The 21,443-nt window shown below is 43.6% G+C and overlaps 2 protein-coding genes and 1 long non-coding RNA gene across 5 annotated transcripts in view; 1 reads left to right on the forward strand and 2 right to left on the reverse strand.

Moving 5' to 3' along the window:
* Positions 1 to 4,236, reverse strand: part of Ninac (STKc_myosinIII_N_like and MYSc_Myo21 domain-containing protein ninaC) — a 19,779-nt gene extending 15,543 nt beyond the window's left edge. Inside the window, exon 1 of one of the 3 annotated variants that reach the window (XM_070667874.1) lies at positions 3,297 to 4,236. The gene's annotated coding sequence lies outside the window, so the exon portion shown is untranslated. The remainder of the gene's footprint in view (positions 1 to 3,296) is intronic. The other 2 variants (XM_070667873.1, XM_070667872.1) reach the window with 2 other exon arrangements.
* LOC139109069 (uncharacterized) overlaps positions 1 to 21,443 on the forward strand; it is a 40,335-nt gene that overhangs the window by 11,756 nt on the left and 7,136 nt on the right. The gene's annotated exons all lie outside the window — the stretch shown is intronic.
* On the reverse strand, positions 5,895 to 20,365 carry Wnt10 (Wnt oncogene analog 10). Its single transcript, XM_070667886.1, has 4 exons — positions 17,853 to 20,365; positions 11,978 to 12,234; positions 8,117 to 8,400; positions 5,895 to 6,493 (listed from the first exon to the last, which is right to left on the reverse strand). The coding sequence occupies exons 1-4, from the start codon at positions 17,957 to 17,959 to the stop codon at positions 5,978 to 5,980; spliced, it is 1,164 nt and encodes a 387-aa protein (XP_070523987.1). The 5' UTR covers positions 17,960 to 20,365; the 3' UTR covers positions 5,895 to 5,977.

Consider the following 21,443-nt stretch of genomic DNA (forward strand, 5'->3'; position numbering starts at 1 on the left):
TTGAAAAAAAAAATCGGGATCGATATCTTCTTCTTATGATCGAGTCGCAGGATTGAAAAATGACTTTTCGAACGTTCTTGGAATATTTTATGAAACGTCAGGATTAGGGCGGTTGAGTGTTTTAGCAGCCCCCCGTTCTCAGACCACAAAGATGAGTGCTAATTATATTCTCCTCTCGAGTGCCCCGTGAACGAGTGGTAATCGCTAATTAGTACCTTACTTCCTGAAAGCTTCGGCGGGCGTTGCCGAGGAAAGATAGGGCGAAGAAAGGATCGAAAAGGCGTCGCTGGCCGCGAACCTGACTTGCATCCCTGTCTGTTTATCGATCGTACGTTTTAATCGAATTATACAAAGCTCGCGCGTCGAGATTCGGAATTCTTTTTATGCAAACAAATTAAGACGCGTCCATCGGAATTTCCCTTAGAATAAAAATTATATCTCTTGATTCGTGAGATAAAAATTAATTACAAACAACTTTGGTGTTAAATTTGTCACTTTTGTGTTAATAATTTATTGATAAGATGGAGTAACGTATAATATTTAGCAAATACGGACAAAATTTTGTAGACTCACTCTGCGTATTAACACAGTAAAGAATTAAAAAAAAAAAAGAAATAAATAGATATGCAATTAAAAGTTAAAAAGTTTTTTTTTTAAGTGTCTTTTTCGTTTACGCTGTAAAATAATCCATTTATAATTACTCCGATTGTTTTCATTTCTCTTTTCTCGGTTAAGGACGCAGTTGATAAGCTTCATGAAAGCGTGCCATTTCTAATTGGATTATTATTCGGTTTTAAGCACAATTGTAACAAAACATGCAGTCAAAATTTTATATGAAAATATCTATTTTTTCTCCCTTAAAAGTTTGAGTTTAATTTTTCTATGTAAAGGAAAAACTTTTTGTTCAATATTTCTGTGTTATCTTTACTGTGTTTTTGCGCTTGTACATATTCGGGGATTATTTCAATTAATTAAATTATATACCACGAGACGCGTACTTTGTTATCGCGGTTTAAGCGTCGCGCCCACGATGTCTCGTGAAAAAAATTAATCTGCCCATTCCTTGACACGTATCCGCGGATCTCCGCGAAACTCATATAAATCCCTAGCTATGCACGAGTCGGCAAGGAAACTGCCAAGTATGCAGGGCGAAGAAAAGAGAGGAGTCACGTTGTTAGCCAATTCATTTATTCTCGGTAGGTCGGCGCCCGTCCGGCATAATCCGTCGATTTGTCGGCACGGCGTGTCCCGTGTAATGTCGCTTCTTGCCGCTTGTAATCGAGTCGGAGGAAAGGAGAGCGACTCGAGCGAGAGAACGGCGCGTCACTGACTATATGTGAACGGCCGTAAGAAAAGCTACTCGATCTGGAGAACGGTCGCAGTTCCATCCTCCATCTTCCACTCCTCTTGTCTACTTGCGGCGCCCCGCAGGATCTTCCTGCCTCTGTCTCTCTGTCTTTGCACCTTTTCTCTTCGTCCTGAGCTGGTCCTGCGTCGCTTTTTTTTTTTGTTTTTTTCTCTCCTTTGTTTCTTTTTTTTAATTTTTTTTTATCCGCCTTGCACTGATGCCGATGCAAGTTTATTGATACGGTGGGGCGCTAAATTATTGATGCTCGACTGCACGCCGCGAGACAACGAAGAAGGAAAGGAGGAGGTGGTCGCGGACGGATCCTGCGATTTCAGAAAAAAGTTTTCCGCGTCACTCGGCTCCGTCACCGGCTTCCCGCCGCTCCTTCTCGCTGTCTCCGGCTCGTTCTCTTCTGCGTATTAAACAAGCGAGGTGAACTCTCGAGCTCCGCGCTCTTTAAAAGGAAGGAAGAATTGCGGGGCAACGAAACGCGCGTTGTGAGAAAGTTTCGCGCGATATGTATGAGGAACCATTGCGAGGTATGTGTTAATAGGGATGAGTCGACAATCTCCCCTGATCTTTTCTGACTTGACTCCTTTCTGAGAAATTGATACTTGTTCCCCCGTTTACATCGCTTCATGGAAAGCCGATTTGAATAATCGCTACTCCTTGAGAAAAGCTATTATTACATATCATTAGATAAATGCTGTTTTCGATTCCTTGTAAGTTTCCAGCATCGCCATTGCCAAGAAAAATATTACCGTGGCGATGAGATTTTTTTTTCTTATTTTTTCTTTCTCTCTCTATGATGATGGCAATTGGTTAGGCCAAACCCAATTCATACCGTTCTAGAAATTGATCTAATCGCACAATCGTGTTGAGTAACGATTGATTGGTATATATCGGCACACGCGAGGTAACGGCAAGGTGTAATTGCCGCGAGGCAGCCGCTGCTCTGTTGCAATCTCCATTTGCATTTCCCACGTGATCAATTGACGCATGCAACGTATAGAGATCAATAGGCTTCCCGACAATTCGTTTCTGCGCTTTCTACGAAATCGTACGCCTCGCCAAAAAGTAGCTGTGGGAAAGTTGATATCTGTTTGGCCCGGAGGACGGTCGCCTGCCACACCGGAATGTTAGCACCGCGAATCTCTGGGAAGAAACGGCAACGGTAGTAGAGTGGCAGAAGAAAAAAAGAAAAGAAAAAAAAAGAAAAAAGGAACAGAGGGTGGGAGACAGGGGACCGAAAACGAGCGTCGTCGGATCTGACCAGATTCGGGACCAGTTGAAAAGGGTTCGGCACTCCTCCCGCTGGAAAGCATCGCTGGTGAACCGCTTACAAGTAGCTCGTTTCTTTCCCGTGCTCGCGCAAGAACCGTGTCCGCGGCGGCCTAGTGTCGGTAATCGTTATTTCTTCTACTTTTTTTTTTTTTTTAATTTTTTTTTACGAGCAATTATTTCCGTCGCGATTGAAATACTCGGAAGACTTTAATTCGCTTACCGTCACAGAAATGATATGCTTAGTATTGATTAATCATTGCTCGAGTAATATACAGCGATACCTTAAAGTGCGCGCGACGCTAGCGCGAGTCGTACCTTTATTCTATTATTTCCAACTTCTTCTTTTTTCCCTTTGTTTTATACAATCGTTACGTAACTTTTATTTTACCGTTTTAATAAAAAAAAAATTTCTTTTTAATAAAAATAATTATCTGCACGTGCTATAAATAACTTAATCAAGCTCAATCGCGATACATTACATGAAAGAAAAATTTTTTTAGCTTTATTAGTACCGAAGACATTCGTGTTAGTTTCCGCCGTATACCTGTCGCTCCTCGACTTCGTTATTTTTCCCGTATACGTGACGTTTTTTTTTTTTGCGCGGGTCTCGCGATACGGTAAGCGTGGTGACAATGAAAAGAGAGCACGCGAAAATTGTACTTACTTACATAAGAGACGCCGCCTCTCTTAAGTCGCACGATAGAATTCACCTCTAATTAAAACGCGTCGCAGCAGGTCGTACAGGCCCCGCGGCGTTCACTCTTGCAGTGCCAACTGCGACTAACATAAGTACACTACGACGCATTCGTATCGAGTGGCGGGCATAGTGTGCGAGGGGTGCGATGCTTGGCTTCCATGATCCAATAATACCGACTTAATTAGCTAACTGTCTAACTCCAAACAAGCCTGTTAGCTCATTGATTTCATTCGCCGGACTATCGAGCCGCTTCGCTCCTCCATCTTCTTTTCTTAAGAGTTTTATATTATCTTTCATTGTCACGAGAACGTTCCGAGTTCTATCTAGAATCGCACGAATGATCTTAGTCCTCTCCTTTACTTCTCTTACCCTTCAGGCTTTTCAAATTGCTCATCACGGTATGGATACTAATAAGTTCGCTGCGCGCGACGGAGCTTTTCAGGGCTTAATCTTCGGCAGACATCTTGATCTCTGTTCGCGTGGATCGGAATTATTCGCATGGAAAAGGAATAATTTTGTAAGACACTTTAAAGTTTGAATTTTTTAAATTTATTTATAGTACATGGTAAAAGAAAAAAAAAATTAAAGTAAAATAAGTTTGAATAATAATTATACAGAAATAAGAGTCGTTAATTTTATATCTGAAGGTATTTAAAATATTTTTGGAGAACCACTTAGTGTTGCGCTTTAAACTGTATACATTTTCGAAACACGCGTGCCAGCAAAAGTGCATAATTATTACGATCCGGTAATAAAATAAATGAAAATGGAAATAAGCGAGATAAATAAGTAAGAGGAAATGATTGCGCTGTATAATACGTGCGCGCGTTCTCATCTACTCTTATTCCTCGGATCGACACACTTTGGAAAAAGATTTCTCGGGGCGGCGTACGCGCGATTAATGCACTTTATCGCAGCTTCTTCAGAATCGTTCTGCTCGCTGTCGTTGTCAAAGGGAGCCGCTCGCCGTTCGCGAGACTGTACAGTTAATGCGGATGCGCGTCTTACCAGTCCTTCTTGCCTCGCGAGTGTTTCCTTAGATTTTGACGTTTTATCGCGGATGTATATATCTGCCTCTTTTCTTAACAGTCATTAATTTAGCAGATTTTTTTATTTTATTCGCAAGAACCCATAAAAACGTTTTACGTCTCTGCGAGCTTATAAAAAAGTAATTAACTTTTCTTCGACTCGCGAAGATAAAAAGTGACTCGACGATCTAGCGTGATTTGTGACAATCGATACTCGAATACCGGAATAATTGAGCAGAATTGAAAATTTATTTGTACTTTTTTTAGAACGCGGCGTAATAATGCTGACGGCAGTAGTAACACAAGCGTGTCGTCAGACAAAAGCACAATTAGAAATAAATACTCGTAAGACGATTAGTTTTAATTGTTAATTCCGCGGCTTTAATTAGACGATTTTTTTTTTTTAATCTAAAGATTAAATCAACATGGTTTCTACCAAAATTTTAATGCACACTTAGGTGCAATCTTTAATAAAAGAAAATGGAAAAGAAAATTCGCTGATACGGTTAAGGCGATTGAAAAGAAATACTAACGGTATTAAAAATAAAAATATTATTTGATTTTGTAATAATAATTCGACAGAAGATTAAAAAATAGATGTGATAGGAAATATTGCTTGAAGGAACTCTCTTTATTGTACGCGCATTATTAAATTGTGTACAATCGTGTCCGATCAAACAGGACACACCTTTCGTCTAATAATACTGTGCTCGAGGTTTTACAATTCACGTAGAAGTTAAAAAATTAAATATTAATTAAATAGAGCGTTATTATAAATAAATTATAAGTTTACTTAGCCTACGAATCATTTTATATTACTCACGTCATTACGGAGTAGTTCGTATAAATCTCTTCTAACACGATTGGATCTTTGCGATTGAGTCATGGTTTCTTCGCCACTCGATCCAATCGTTCCGTGATTATTAAGAATCGAAGTGTAATTTCCGTAATCGACGTTTAGTAGAACACGATTTATGTCAGTCAGTTTCGCATGATTAGTGTGCTACATTAAGAATTATTAACGCATGATCTAAGATTAGACTCTTCGATAATGTACAAATTCGCATTTATTCTTTGTGAATATAAAATTTTCACGGACAAATTTTGTAAAGTTTGCAACCGTTAGGGTGCTTCATTATAAAAATTACGTAATTTTGAAGCAAGGCGTAATTGCGTATGTAATTAAAAAAAAATTGCGTCGTTTAATTATACTTATGATAATTATTGTTTCTAAAGACTTTTTGGCTCGCGTGGAAAGTAATTTAATTTTGCCAACAAAGATTACCTTCTCAGTACGTTCGCGGAGATTCATAGCTGGCAAATAAATTTACTTCGATATCGTAATATCCCAGATGTAATATCGGTATGAAAAGAATTCTAGTTCTAATAAGAATCATATTATAAATCTTATTTACGTATCTCTTGATCGATTCGGACAAATAGCCTCGTTGCGCGTATTTTGGATGCATCTTCGAAGTTAATTTCTTCTCTCGTCGTATTAATGATCTGTCGTCGTCGTAGCTCTCTTATCAGCTCGATCACGGTAAGGAAGGATAGTTCTTGCAATTTTTCGTCAGTCTTGGACTTCCGTATTCTCCGTCCCGTTTTCTTGATTTCGCTTTATTTGCAAACCGTGATCCACTCTTCCACCGTGCAATTCTGACATTGTACGTGGCAGCACCAGTGGAACTTGCATCTGCAGCGTTCCGTTCGCCGCTGTCGCACCACGTTGTAGCCTCTGCCGCAGCACAGACTGGCGCATCCGTCCCCGCCAATGCTGGTCTTGTTGCACTTGCGGCCTGCGGTGCCAGCAACGTCGATCATGGGGTCCCGCTCGCAGAAATTTGGCGATTTTTGGTAGTAGTAAAGCTGTTTAGGGAGATCTCGGATTTTCCTTTTCCGTCCGCCCCCGCGGTGCTTCTTCTGCTTTTGCTTCCGACGCGACCCTCGAATCCTGGTCGACGGTATCACGCTGCCCAGATTGCTTTGCGTCACCATTACGGCATTTCTGAAGCGGTCCTTCAGGGTTTTGCCGATCACGCGAAAATCCGGGACGATCTTCCAGCAGGTTTTCAGTTCGCACGATCCGGACATGCCGTGGCATTTGCAGCGCATCTGCATGTTGTTCGCCAACGCCTGGAATTATGCCGGATTGATTAGTCGTGAAAGAAATTTTAACTAATTAAAAATGTGATGATCAGATTTTTATTCCTGCCAAGTATTTGTATTAAAATGTATACATATATTATTTTTAGAAACTTAGCGCGCACGTGCTCGTTGAATAGAATCTAAATTAATTTCAAATTAGTTTAAGAGTTTAAGAGCGAGAGAAAAGAACCTGCGGCCGACCGCAGTCATCTTCGCGACCACTTTGTATATCGGTTGCGCGACAAAGTTCCGCTAAAAAGTTCACTTTCACGTCGGTTGACTTTATACAAAACGGTCGGTCGGCTTTTTCATTTGCGACTGCCACGGTCGGGATCTTTTTCGCGCCGAACCTTCGGTCCAGCGGACAAGACGGACGGAATCGAATCCTTCCCCCAGGATTGCGATATCCGCGACACCGTCGTCGTGACGTCGACTAAAAAACGCCGGTTCTAACACGCTGTACAAACAGGTACGAGTTGTTCGGATACGCGGGGTGCGCAGAGTGGTCGAGAGGGTAAGAGAAGCCGAGGAGGGGAGAGAGGAGGGGCCCAGTTTCTTTTAAACAAAGAGGTGTCGCGTACAAAACAGTTAATGAGTCTACGGCTGGGTGGTCCAGCCCGGGGCTTCGTCTTAATAACGTCGAGGCGAGAGAGCGAGCGTGGAGAGGTCCGTGAAAGAGAAGAGAAGAGTCGGCCTCTCGCCTCCTTTTCCTCCCCTGCTCTTTTTCTTTCTTTTTTTTTCTTTTTTTTTCCTTTTTTCTTTTTTTTTTTTTTTTTTTTTTCAATTTGCCTCTCTTCGTTTATCTTTCTTCCTGGCTCTTTCGCTCTTTTTCCATCGCGGCGATGGGCGAGATGGAAGGCGACTGCGCATCGCTAAAAGTAAAAGCCGGGATAGGGGAGGGGGGAAAGACAGAACAATGAAGAAAGGATGAAGAGAGGCGAATCGCGCGCGCAGGATAATTTGAAGCTCTCTCACGGACCCACGCACGACGGCGTGCGCGCTAACATTATTCGCGGACGGACGGATGCGGCACGCGATTACGGATTCGCTTCCTCTCGGGATGCCTCGCCGACCGTTTAACGGTACATTTCTTACGCGCGCCTGCTTTAAGATAGCGCATCACTTACCGCCAGATACACGGGACTGTTATAAGAAGGCCGTAATCTCGTTGTAATAAGTTATCTCAAACTGTAACTCGGCTCTCTCCGTCAATAGGATCCTTCGATGTTTACGCGCGCGTAGCTCGTGCCATGAAACGACCGACGTATTACGCGGAATATCGTTAGAGGAAATTTTACAGGAGCAAAGAAACGTGCACAGTTAAAGTAGGTGCAAGACGGAGTAATTGAATAACTAGCTGTTTCTTCTAATTTAATTATGCGACGTCGGGAAGTGCATATCATTGTCTCAAACTCACGAGAACATATGCGTTGCAGAATTCAAAATGTTTTTTTTTTTTTCTTTTTTTAACTTCGCAATTTTTCAAATCTAAAACGTAAATTATAAAAGGGGAGTTTTAAACGCGTAATATTTTTATCTCTCTTTCTTCGTTGACGTTAATATAAATCGTATAGAGTTTAATGGTGACGAAGCTGCGAAAGTAGGGCTTACCAGACGACCAGCTTGGTTATTGTGTAGATTCACTGTAGACTGTATGTCGCCGGCTTTCTCCTGCGTGTCTAGGAACTGTCTCGAGAATTCCATGCCGTATTCGAGGTTGTGAGAGCAACCACCCCATTTCCATTGGACATCTCTTGCATTCGTTGGTGTATTATCCGTGTAACTCAGAGGATCGCAGCTGCACGAGAGTAGGCGGCCCATGCTGCAAGCACGAGCCACGTTATGTGCCACGCCAGCTGCCGAAATAGCGAAGGCGAACGCGGTCTCTCTGTAGCCTGTAACAAGACGTGATCGATTGTCGGCCATTGCTTGCAATTCTGTCTCTGTTTCGTCGTGAGCGAGCTCTTATATAATTTATCCATTAAATTAATATATAAAGTACCGCAGGGTTTTTAAAATTTTTTTTTATTTTCCATGGATAAAGAAATAACGAGATTTCAGTGGTTTTGACCAAACTATTACAGACTTAAGAATATTTTATTAATTAGATTTTATACAAATCGTGAATGATACATTTATTTAATTTATTTGCATGGTATGGAGCGTTGGTCTTTTGATTCGAATAATAGAGCTAATGCGACAGTGTAATAAAGTCAGGGTTGAGGTACTCGCGAGCACAGTCGCGACAGAATGTGCAGCGAAACGTCGGGAAGATACCCGGTGCCTCAGTTGTCTCCGTTTAGCAAATTGCTGGCCGTCGTGACAGCACCGGCGAACGGCGACGCGGACGATATACGCAGGGTAAACGATATCGCGCTCGGTATCCTCTCCTATCGTGAATAAAAGGTGGAGATCATGAAGCAGCAGGGACACCGGGGAAGCCGAGTTTCCGTAGAAGGAACTTCGGTAGCGAGTTCGGGACAGAACGAAACGATGGGCCGACAGACGGACAGCCATCAGGCGCAGTTCAGAGGTAGATTATTCAGCCGTCCGTCAAAACAAAGTGCGGCCATCAGCAGCGGCGGCCGGCGGGCATCCACTGTCCGCATGTATAAACGATCTCGCGACGGGGTGCCTGAAGCGATACGACGCCAAACTCCGTCCTCGCGAGAGATCTGCGGACAAATCGCGATTTCTCGCCCGATTCCACGCGGAAATCGCGAAACCGCCGTGAGATGTCTTTTAGCTTTAATAGTAGCGACAACTTAATAGCTCGTAGGTGCCAAATATTTTATTTTTTATTTTTTTTACAAATTGATTAGAACTTTCATATTTAATATATTTTTCATTACCCGTAACTTTTAAGTTTCTTGATCTCTAAGCCGAGCAATAAAAAATAAATTTTAGTATAAAATATCACAAATTATTGTGTACATTATCGTTATAATATTCAAAGAAAAAAAGAGAACGTAATAAATAAAAAATTAGATTACTAGGTTGGATAATTGTTCGTCGTAGAAAGCAATCGGACAGCTGGCCGCTGATTACGTCGCTCTTTGTTAATCGATATTGTTAAAAGGACTTGAATCCCGAAGGTCGTTACGGATCAAAGCGTTTTCTCGTGATCTTTCAGGTCGATAGGAACGTTGAGATGGGAATTGGGATCGTTTCTATTAGTTTTCGGTGCGTATATCGATCGTGATCCAGGATATTAGTCTTCAAGGGGTGTACCACGCACCGTGCAATGAGACGAGTGTACCCTTTATGTGGTCTTACGGTGAGAGAAATAGTTGGAAGTTTTCGCTATATATGGATATTGGCAGCAACTGCTTTATAATGCAGATAGCTACCGTGCTGCAAGGCCGTCGTTGTCTCTCGGCAACGAGAGAAATAGAGGCAGCGTGTAATAAATCCTTTGCGGGTAGTTGTAAGTCTCTTCGTTCACCGAACGGTGGAGAGCTCGAAGTGAAAGATAGGGAAGAACGCGTGCAGCTCCCTTCTTGTCGCGGCAGCCTTGATGTAGCGATTCAGTGACGAATGGCCGCGCTGGTTTCGCGCTATTCTCGCGTGCCAGCTCCAAATCGTTATTTAGATAACTTAATTATCTAGGTTGATCCGTTATCTTCGTCTTGTAACGAGGGTTCGATAACTTTCCTCGATCACGAGTTTATTTCGTATGAAATTTTTTGACTTCAGAATTTTTGTTAAAAATTAAAAGCGAAAAAGAATTCGATTTTGGTGATATTGAAATTAGACAAAAAGAATTTCTTTCTCTTTGACATTTTCGTATTTATATCTGTAAATCTCGTCGTTGTGGCGCATCGTATCGGTATAAGCAACGCGACAGCCGGTCCGGTCTTCTTGTGTGGGCTCAACGCTTTTGGCCGGAGCGGTCGAAGATCGGTTCCGTGTACTTTTCATAATACATTAAGTCGTTTTGCTGAAGTCCGACGAAATCGTGACGATAGGCGAGAGAAGCCGGGATAGAGGGGAAGTAGGGTAGCGTTGAGAGCAACGAGAGGGCAAAAGAACCGTGTCTGAGTGACTTGAGCTATGAGCTTCGGTTCTTCTCGAGATACCGAACCCGAGGCCCAAATTTGACACGGTGGATTTCTCAAATGATCGCAGACCGTCTCTCCACCTGGCCATCGATATCTTAAAAAGGGACAGTGGTTGTTAGTCGCGCCTGGTAAGATATAAGCTTCTCGGAAGCTATTGCCCTCTGACTGGAGCACCAAAATCTAATAACGGTCGAATCGGCTCGTTGCCAAATGCTACGAATAATCGATGAATCGCGGGTCATTTATTCTCGCCGCGAGAGAAAGTTCTTATCGCGCGAACAATCGCGCGAGTAGTTAATAAAAATAACTTAACAGCGGTACTTTCTACGACGTTAAACGACGATAAAAAATTAAGACGATTCGCTGAGCTTTTTTTTCACGAAGTTCGAAAGAAAAAAAAAGTAGATTACATTCGTAAATGAACAAGCTTTTGAAAGTATTCTTTAAATTCTACGATCTGGTAGGGCACGCTTTACATAACTTCCGAAAAAGTCGTGGAATCGACACCTTCTCCTGTCTCGCGAGCAAGAAAGGCGTACCGATCCATGGAGGCAGATAACGAGGGGCCGGATGGGAGAAGCGAGAGCCCCCCAGGTCTGCGGACGACGAGCTTAAGCTTTCAGGTCAGGTGCGCCCGATGTCGCGCTCTCCGCGCATTCGTCCCGCACGATATATGTTTCCTCTTGCGGCGCACGTACGCGCCACGACGAATTTATATGTCACACCGGAATAGGCCGACCGTGGGGGCAGGATCTTCTTATGGAATTGGGACAGGTTTTCGGGGTCTACCGCGGGGTAGGTAGGTTACGCCGTGCGCTTTGATTTAAGGAAACGCGTCATCTCGCCTCGCCTCGCCTACACCGTCCCGTCAACGACGTCGTAAAAGATTCCACTTTGTATCCTCTAAGAAACCCGTATGCAAGCGATTACACGATGAGAAATCACCCGGGAATTTTTGTATGTAGATGCGAAATGCCACGACGAAATTTTCTGGTCATATTCGGTTATTTTTAGCATGCCCCGTGCAATTTATGTGCGCCTCGAATGCCACACGTGTAAAGCCATGGGTTTTTTTTTCTTTTTTTTTTATAATAATAATATTTTTCTAACAAATGTCGCGGATAAACCTGTGATCTGGGAATTATCTTATTAAAAAGTTACATTGTTACGAGAAAATTATACGATACTTACGGCACAAAAACTTTCATCCGCGTACTATTTTTCACATAATTTCAGCCGCCATTTTAGTCTCTTAATGGAGTCTTAGATTTCGTTCATTTGTATTTATAGTGCGAACCGAGACGAATTTAATGATCCAGGAAACATTAATACGCCATTAGTAGGCAGGTAGATTATTAATCACGGCTTCAGATCTGATCAGATAATTTCACTCGTTAAGTATTCTTAGTACCTCGTTGAAGAAGGACGCTGCTCTGTTGAGTTCTGCTGGTGGGTGTGAGCGACGAGCAGTTCCACCTGTGCCACGTAAATTGATGCTGACATTCGGAGAAAGCTAATTGCAGTCCCTTTATCGCGGCTACGGTAACGTCGGGATTTCTGTGGCAGAGCTCGCGTTGTTCTCTCACCAATCCTGGTAAACTGTTGCATATCGTCACCGCGCTACCGCTCACCCAATCATCCACAGAATTGCTCATGAAGCAAGTTGCGCTGAAAAAAAAAAAAAAAAACGATCGTCGTTAAATTACTAGGTCGAAAATTACGATAATGAAAATCTTTTCTTACTCCTTAATCGAGATTAGACGAGTAGAAATAAACACAGAACTTTGATATTTTTTTAGAGATTAATAAAAAAAGAAAAGTGCACGATAAACTACGAATAGTTATTGATAAGCTAGAGATCGCATCGTAATCTTTTCATCGCCGTTACTTTTCTTCTCAGTTGCGAACGTACATATTAGTTTAGCCATGCGTCGAGTGTAATTAGTGACGACGTTGCGGAAGCAGGGAAGCAGCCGGTCAAGCTCGCTATCTGGTTAAACTCGCGAAACTGATTATCATTGAATTCTTCGCTGATAACGGTGTGCAAGCAACTGCGCCGCGGATAATCATCGGGTATTGAGATACTAGAAAATGTCGACGCCTGCGAGACGAGCACGAATAGAAGACGCTCAGACTCCTTTCTAAAACGGCTCTTCGTCCTAATCCCTTCGATCGCCCGCGGAGCTTTGCTCGCGAGAAATCTTTTTTTAAAACAATGTTTTTCTTTTTAATTAACGTATTCCTATTTAATGTCCTATTTGCGTCACTTAATAGCGATAGCTTTTAGCAAACTATTTAATTAGCTACCAAACGGGATAGCCAGCGCCGATGTTTGTTTTGAGCGGCGATTTCTAAATTTCACATTCGGAATGTTAATGGAAACGCTTGAATATCGAGATGCCGGCCTTGCATCTTCGAATCTGTGTGGTTGCAGCACTAATCGCGGCGGTCTGGAGCACCGGCTTTACGGTCGCGCGCGGCTGTGCGGCGGGGCACTTTCGCGCACGCGTGCACCGCACGCGAGCGCGTCCGCTTTCCTTCGGTTTTACGAGGCCGAGGTCAAGAGGTGCGAACGTTTTCAAAGAGCCGATAAAACCGTTTCTATCTCGCCGTCTGTTTCTGCATCCCGCGGCCTCGCGCGGGGAAGAGATGACAGGGAAGGGTCCGCGCGCACCGCTCCTCCCCCTTTGCCTCCCCCCCGAATCACCCTACGTTCTGTTTCTGTTCTTATTCCCGGTTCGGTCGCGATAACGGCATCCATCTCTCGGTAGAGGAGCTCTTAAAGCGCTATCTTAAGCGACGGCTGCTGCCTAATGGCCGCGTATTACGGTGCACCGGGTGTTAATTAATTTCGAGGTGAAAAAGAAAAAAAAAAAAAGGAAAAAAAAGGAACGGCAGAAGCGAGCGTGCATGCGTGCGCGTTCTCATATAGTCTGGGTTACGTGTGTTCGAGAGCGCGCGTTGATACGAGAGATCGAGAGAAAGGAGGGTTGGTTCCGTTCACTTCGTCTGTCGCCGCGAGGACCAGCGAAGTTGTTCTCTGTTACCACGTGGTTTACCCAAAAGAAGGCTAGATGACCAAGCCGTTAAAATTTTTTTTTCGACAGCTTTTTTTTTATTACCTGTTAAGCGTATTTACAGTTAGTAAACAGTGGGCCATAAACTGAACTCTTTTTATTAAATTTCGTTGGATTAACCTACTGCTATCTCGGACTGAGTTCTTTTTTTTTTTTTTTTTTTTTTAATGTATAGATAGTTTTTAATATTTTTCAGTTTCGGTAGTGTTAATATGCTCGAGAATATTTTGATAGATTTGTAAATTAAATTAAATCTACTTTGACAAAAATGCTCTTAAAGAGGAATAATAGTAAAATGTTGTTATAAAACTAATTTTCTTTGTGTAGTTAGTGTAGCAATCTAATTTGACAATTGTTTTAAAATGATAAAAATCGAATGCAGCAAATGTCGAATGTTTTTTTTTTCTTTTTTTCCCCCGTAACGTATACATTCAACTAAATTAACTGATATCGGGATACAGTAATTTCATGGTAATTAATATAGTTCGTTAAAATTTGTACACGTGGTCAAAGTTCCTTATCCACGATCATTGGAGCTCGCAGATTAGCCGACAGCGCGAAAAGATCGTAGCTGTAGCCTTCCTCACGATCATTAATCTACTCGCGGCGTCTCGGAGCGGTTTATTTTTTTCTTCGGCGGGGTTCTCGTTGGAGTTGTAGGGTCTTTGCGGGGATGTCATGGGCGGGTGCAAGGCTCTTCGTGGGTCGCTCGGTTATCTGCGGGTACAAATTAGCGGACGAGCTTCTTCTAAAGTAAAAGCTGTGTATAGCACCCGCGTGAACGAAGAAAGAGGAGTAAGACGAAGAAATCAGCGACAACGAACTCGGGAAAGGGGGAGAGGGGGAGAGAACGGAGGAGACGAGGAGAATGGACAGCAATAAAAAGAAAAAGTGAAAAGGTCCTGCCGCGATACTACGTAGTGTGGGAAAGAACCGCGTACAGGTGGGAAGGGGGCGGGAGGTTTTAGGGTCGCGAAGGTTATTGAGAGCTCCCATTACCGGTACACCGTTGCACCGCTGCTATCTTTCGCGCTATTGATGATCTACCGAAAGCAGATTAATGATCTTAACTCCTTCAACAAATTACGGAAGACGCTGCGTACCTGCGAAGGAAGTTGGATTGTATCGAGAGATTCCTTTCGCTACCACTCGGCTTCCCCGCACGAGTATGCGTCTCACTTCGCGATAACTTTGAATAAGAAACGAGCTTTACCGTCGCACCGTAAGGCAATGATTTTATAGAATTTTTCAAGCGACTATTTCGTTGTAGCGAATAAAATTATTAAAATTTTTACTTAAGGTTCAGGAAATTAGGGCTGTTTTAAGAAATCGTAAGTAATAATTGTGAAGTGTTAAAAATACGGATAATCGTCCGTTTACATTTCTAGGCTGAAGTAATGATAACGCAAGTTAAGTCGATTTATTGACTCGACAACGCGCTTTTATCAGCGGCCGTTATAGTTTCGCTTCGGGTGCTCGATCTTATGGGAATCCGATGGGCAAATCGGAGACGAGATACACGAGCGCGTGTCCCGCATTTTTGCAATAATCTAAGGGGTCGCAAAAGAATCTAAGATGGCGACAACGCGAGGATGCACGTGTTTTATTTAATTCCTTCCTCCCCTTCCTCCCCGTCCCGTTCGCGGAGATGAGAGAGGAACACGGTACGGAATTTCGCGTCTAATGGGATATACCCAGTGGGAAGAGAGAAATAGTTTTTTCTTTTTTTTTTTTCACGATCCGACCCCGCGAGAATACCTGCGGTAGATATCGCGGCGCCTCGCTCTTCCCTCGATCTTACGAGAGTAAATCGATTTCGCGGCAGGTACATTGTCGGGAATGCGATAGGCCGCGAATTACGTTATGTAGATGATATCGCGTGAATTATGGCGATTTGTAACTTTGCGATAAATAATTTCTCAAATAATAATTAATTCGTCATATATTCGATCTCGCAAAGCGGTCGCGTCAGCGTTCGCTCGTTTCTTAACAAACATTTAGAACCCCGCTATCTTCTCTTCGTCGATACGAACTCCTGGAAAGTGACATCACTTAAAATGACGAGCGATGTAATTATAACGAACACAATGCATCAAATTCTGTCATCGCATACATATATATATTTTTTTTCTCGTCGCGATTTACTCGTGCTATGCGAATCTGTATCGCGCAAAAAGATATGCGGCGGTATATATCAGAGAAAGCCGCGTGCACGCGCGTCAAGACGTTAATGATGCGCGCGAACCAGTTTATTGACTATTATATCATCAGAACCGTAATTCAATGCCGTCCTGCCAGTCCAGCTCGCATAAGCGCGCGTTCGTACGTGGATCTTCACGCACACGCGCACAGCCGCCGTCTTGTTCCCGGATGCTAGGCGTAATTATTTACAAGAAACCGCGCGCGGGTCTCGGAGGTGGCTATCGAAGCCGTCACCACTGACGAAGAATCGCTCGTGTGTATATATTTCGAGAACTCGCGGCAAATCACTGGCGATTATCTGGTACGATACGACACACGCCGGACGTCGACGGACGCCGGAGCCCGTGGTATCACGAAACTCTCCGCGATTATAAAATTAATTACTTGGCACTTTTATACGCGCGCGATACTGGATTTTATGATTATAGCGTCTGCGATTGAAAGCTTTACAAGTTTTGCCAAGCGGTAATCTTGTTATTTATCAATATAACGACTTCATGATGAGAATCCTCGAGTGTTGTATAAGTTAATGAGAGGGAATATTATTATGGTAATAATATTAATGTTAAACATACACCAGAGAGATCTTTAAAAGAAGTAACGTATCTCAGTTAATAATTTAATTCACTCGCGTGTACTTACATTCATCTTTGAGATCACCTATTATTTTCGTAACAATCTTGAGATTCTTTTACAAGTCACGCGATATTTATAAAAAAATTTTATGCTTATTTTTCGAAGCGATCGACTTCTTAATCCGCAAAGCTCGTATCGCTTGAGAATCGTCGCTTGACCGATATGCTTTTCGCATAGAAAAAAAAAAAAGAAAGAGAGTGATAGAAAGAGAGAGATTCGTTCAAGACGGTCCCGATGCATGAGGCGCGATTAGTATTACGGAGACTATAATAAAGATCGCAGCGGGATTCATTCTTCGTGATGCGGAGCTCGGTTGGAACGGTCTATTTGCACTTCGTCATTGTGCGCCTCCATGGAACCATCGATACGACCACCGGGTCGAAGAAGCACACCCTATTGACGGATTCTTTCCGCAGAGACAGTGGGAGCCGAGAGAGGAGACGCGCCCGAAGTACGGATATACCGTGAAAAAAAAAAAAAAAAAAAAAAAAAAGAGAGGACGAAGAAGCCGGCTGTGCTACCGCGCTCGTAAATTTTTCTTAGCGAGATTAGACACGGCGAGCCCGTTGCTCGCAGCAGCTTCTTCTCGGTTGTCCCGTGACATTGTCGTGTACTTTTCATCACCGACTGGTCAACGTGCGTTTCGTGAGCGAGCTCGCGATTTGTAGCGCTCCGTCGCAGCGGACGGACAAAGCGGGCGAGAGTGACGTTTTGACGTCTGCATTATGGTGCATCGCGGCGCATCAGAGTATCGTGTGGATCGAAAGACGGGGGAGAACTTGCTCTCCGGAAGAGTGTTTTCACAGCGACGCTGAAGTGCGAGGTGAAGAGAGAGAGAAAGAAAAGAGACGAAGAGAATGAGAGAAGGGATCTTTTAAGGATCGTGAATTGCTAGTCAATCGCGAAGGGCGGATAAGATATACTCGGGTGAAAACAGATTGGCTATGATACAGCGAACAACGAACATGTAATGAACACGTCGGCGTACTCGCGTGAATTAAGAACGGCACACACTTCGATAGTTACTTTGCAAATTTGATACGCAAGACACGCTTCGCGTAAGATGCTGTATGTTAATTAGATAGAATGAGAAAAATTATATTTCACATTTAAGGCTTGAACACGTACAGGGATATATCATAGCAGTATATTTTTTTTATTTAATATTAAAAAATATTTAATAAACATTTTTTTTTTTTTTTTTTAATCTGGACAGACTTTTATCTCGATAAATTTAATAAGTTTACGATACGTGCTCCAGTTATTACAATTATAATTAAAACGAATATGATTGAAATACGGAATTCTATACCAACAAAATTAAGGAGGTTACCACAATTGATAGATTATAAAGATTATAAAGATACTTACGGGCGATGCTCGAAAAGAATCAGCAGCAGAGCGACGGTGCGGCCGATCCTGGCGGTGATCCTGGACGGCGGTCTTTCGTATGCGCGTCCTGTACGAGACGGAGGCATCCTGTCATCGCCTCGAGGACGTCTTCTCTTCTTTGCGCGGTTTGCCCACTTTAAAAGAGTTGAGTGCAACCCTTCGTCCAGGGTTGCACACCCCTAGCACCCGAACGGAAGGACCCCTCGTTCGAGATGATGCTAAGGCTGTGCTCCTATTCTTTATCTCTCTTTCTCTTTCGTTTTTTTTTCTCTCACTCTTTCTTTGTCGCTCTTTCCGCGTTCGCCTTTCTCTTTCTCTTCCTGTACTCTCCGGTCCTTCTCCTACTCTTCTCGCCGCGGTGCCTGTGATCAGCAGCCTGGCACGCGTCGAGAACTCCTCCTCGCCCCGGGCACCGGCGCTTCTCCTTTGACGATTCGAGAGCTCCCAGTTTTGCTGCTTCGAGGGTGCGTTTCGAAAACTACCCCGGCGCAATAATATTCCGCGGCGATCGCACGATTCATCGGGCGCGTACGCGTCTTGATTCTGACTCTCGTAGAAGCTTTTTGCGTCGGCACGCTCGCTCGCCGAATGACGAGATTCGTTCTCGATGTGTAATCACTTTCCTTTTCGTGACTCGTTCGTCTATATAGTAATCACGCTTCCTTTGACGAACCGCTTGCGCATATGTTTCCGATCAAGTCTGCTGCGTTTGCCGACGAGAGCGAGTCCTTGAGGCGGCACCGTTGAATTTTGCTGATACACTTATCTTTGGAGAGAAAATACTGTTGTCTTTCGAGAGCAAATGTGAAGTGTCACAACTTTGCGTTCTCCGAGCTTCGTCGAGGTATACGTTGAGGTCACTATCACTACAGTCTGTATCGCGCCGGCTTTATTTCTGTCTTTGGCATTCTCTTCGGTTGCATAAATATTTCAACATAGCTCGCTCCTTGGACGATTACTTCATCCGATTTGCACTCCGAAGTCGTAGATTACGATTTTTTTTTCGGTGAAATCGATCCGAAAATCTGGTAACGTCATGTCTTTCACCCTTCTGGATCGTCTTCTTCTTCTTTAGCTTTCGCCCGTCGGTAACGAGGTCCAGGCGGATCGATCGATCTTTTCGATGTACTAGGCAGAAGGCGAAAGAAGGGCTCGATGACTCACTCGGTACTTCCGGTGTATGTGCGCTCGCGGCGAAGTGTCAAGCTCAAATAAAAGAAAAGTTGCCCTCTGAATCCTCCTACTCCTTCCACACGCGGACCATCTCTCCCCCCCTTCCCCGTCTGTCGGCTACAGGTCCTCTTCCTCTTTCTCTTCAACCACCGCCTCTTCTTCTTCTCTACTGTGGTTTCTTTTGCCTCTCTCCCTTGTAACCGCGCCTATCTCTCGCTTCGCTCGTGCAAACAGTCAAATAGCAAACTTCCCGCGTCACATACAGTGCGACGGTGACGACAGAGCCAGGCGAGGCTTTGAGGATTGCGGAAGAGGAAAATGTGGAGGATCGGATGAGAAGGAGGAGGAGGGGGGGGAGGAAGAAAGAGAAGAATTCCGTTTTACGAGAGACTGTAGAAGTAGAGGCGTTAATGCGTTTGATCGGCTCGTATTAGCGGGGTGAAGAGATTTTACGTCGAGAGAAAGGCACGATCAAAGATCGGCTGTTTGTCGAAAAGCTGCAGATCAGACGGAGGCGGTGGGTGAGAAGTTCCGCGAGGACCGTCTGGGAGCACAATTGAAGCGAATCGAGTGTGGTGATCGAGACGAGTTTGCCCAGTCGCCCGCGAGGAACGCGAGAAGGTCACGCACTTTTCGTTATCCCCGTGCTTTTTTTCTCTCTCACGCCCGTCGACACCGACACCACGCTACCGTAGAGCTTGAGAGATAGACAGAATCTGAATGATTCCGCCTCTGTTCAAGACCGACGAGGAGCTGTCAGGGAGATCGCTCTGTCTATGATGAACTCGGTGCGCAGTGCGCGGCTACGGGGGCCCTCCTCGCCCTCCCATAGGGAGAGAAAGGAAAGATAGGGAGCAGTATAGGCACGAAGGAACCAACTACCCCCCCACCATAGCCACCACCATCCGGACACGACCACCACCACCATTGGCCTCCACCCCGAGATTCGATGCGAGAGACGAGGAGAGACGAAACGAACCACCTAGACAAGGACGACGTGACGATGAGAGGCTGCGATGAAAAGAGCGGGAACGATGGAGGTAGAACGCGCGCGAGCGGAAAGAAGACGGAAAAATGCGTTGACCATAGACCGTTCCTTGCATATCTCGTTGCTCCTTTTTCTCCTACTTCGAATCTATCTTTTTCTCACTTTCCGTGTGACTTCGCCTTATTCTTTCAACAGATAGTCCGAAGAAAAAAAAAAATGCTTTCCTTCGAATCAGGTATAGATGCATTCGCAACTAAAATTTTCGCTCAGGATGTTTATCATAAAGCGATATATTCTCTTTTTAGTTCTGCGTTTACTTCTACGTTCTGATTTATAATCATAGATACGCAATTTTTAGCCATCGACATTACTTTATTACTTTTTATTTATAATATTATAAAATTGTTAAATAAAAAAAAATTTGCATTAGTTACAGTAAGTCATAGAAGTTGGTAAATAAAAAAAATAAAAAGATAACTAATTGAAACGAGTGCAGTCGCTTATGCATTCGAACGTCTTGAACGATCTCGCTTTATTACGTGCGAGAAAAGACGGATCATTTTCGCGTATTTCGCTATTCCCGAAGGATTTTACCCTTTAGAAAGGAAGGAAGGAAGGTTGTCTGAGATCACGTGACAGGACAAGTAGGAGGAGCGAAATCCCCCTACCTAGCATCACTCGGAGGAGTCAATCGGCATAATTGAGACTTATCTTCCACCCTTACACAAACTGCCGGCCGCCTACTCTTATCCCTCCTCTGCTTTACATTCTTTCTTGGATTCTGATTTGTACAAGAGTCATTGATGTTGGTTCATTGATGACGACTCGTTAACGAGACGAAGAAATGAATAGCACCTTATGTTATTAATTATCAAATAAAATTTATTAAATTAATTTGCTTCGTTACAGCGGTACATGAAAATATCGAACATCAGATGAAACGCTAAGAGAATTCGGTAATCTTCGCTATGACATTTAAATAGAGATATACGTTTCTAAAATCAATTTATTTACGTACGTATACATGCAGCTTCTTTTTATCATTAAAGCACATAAAAAAAAAAAAAGAAATTGAAAGAACGGTAGAGAGACGGATTCTCGAATCGAGACGCCTGCAGCATTGATTATTTAACGTTTCCTCGTTCGCTCGTTCTCTTTAAAGCCAATTAGCAGTGCATCCAATATAATATCTAGTATACGAAGATCTCGGCTGATATTGCGATCGCGAGAGAGCCATAGCGAGGGAGCGGAGGCTCCCTGTCTATTTTCCCCCTTGCTCCCGGCTCGCCTTCGATTTCTCGTCGACGCGATGTGGAAGTGCAGATTTCATTGACGTGGTCGCTGAGCTGGCAATTAGCCGCAACGACCCCGGCTCATACACCGCGCTCGTAGTCACCCCACCGTGCCAC

This window comes from Cardiocondyla obscurior, linkage group LG16, assembly GCF_019399895.1.
Source record: "Cardiocondyla obscurior isolate alpha-2009 linkage group LG16, Cobs3.1, whole genome shotgun sequence".
NCBI lineage: Eukaryota > Metazoa > Arthropoda > Insecta > Hymenoptera > Formicidae > Cardiocondyla > Cardiocondyla obscurior.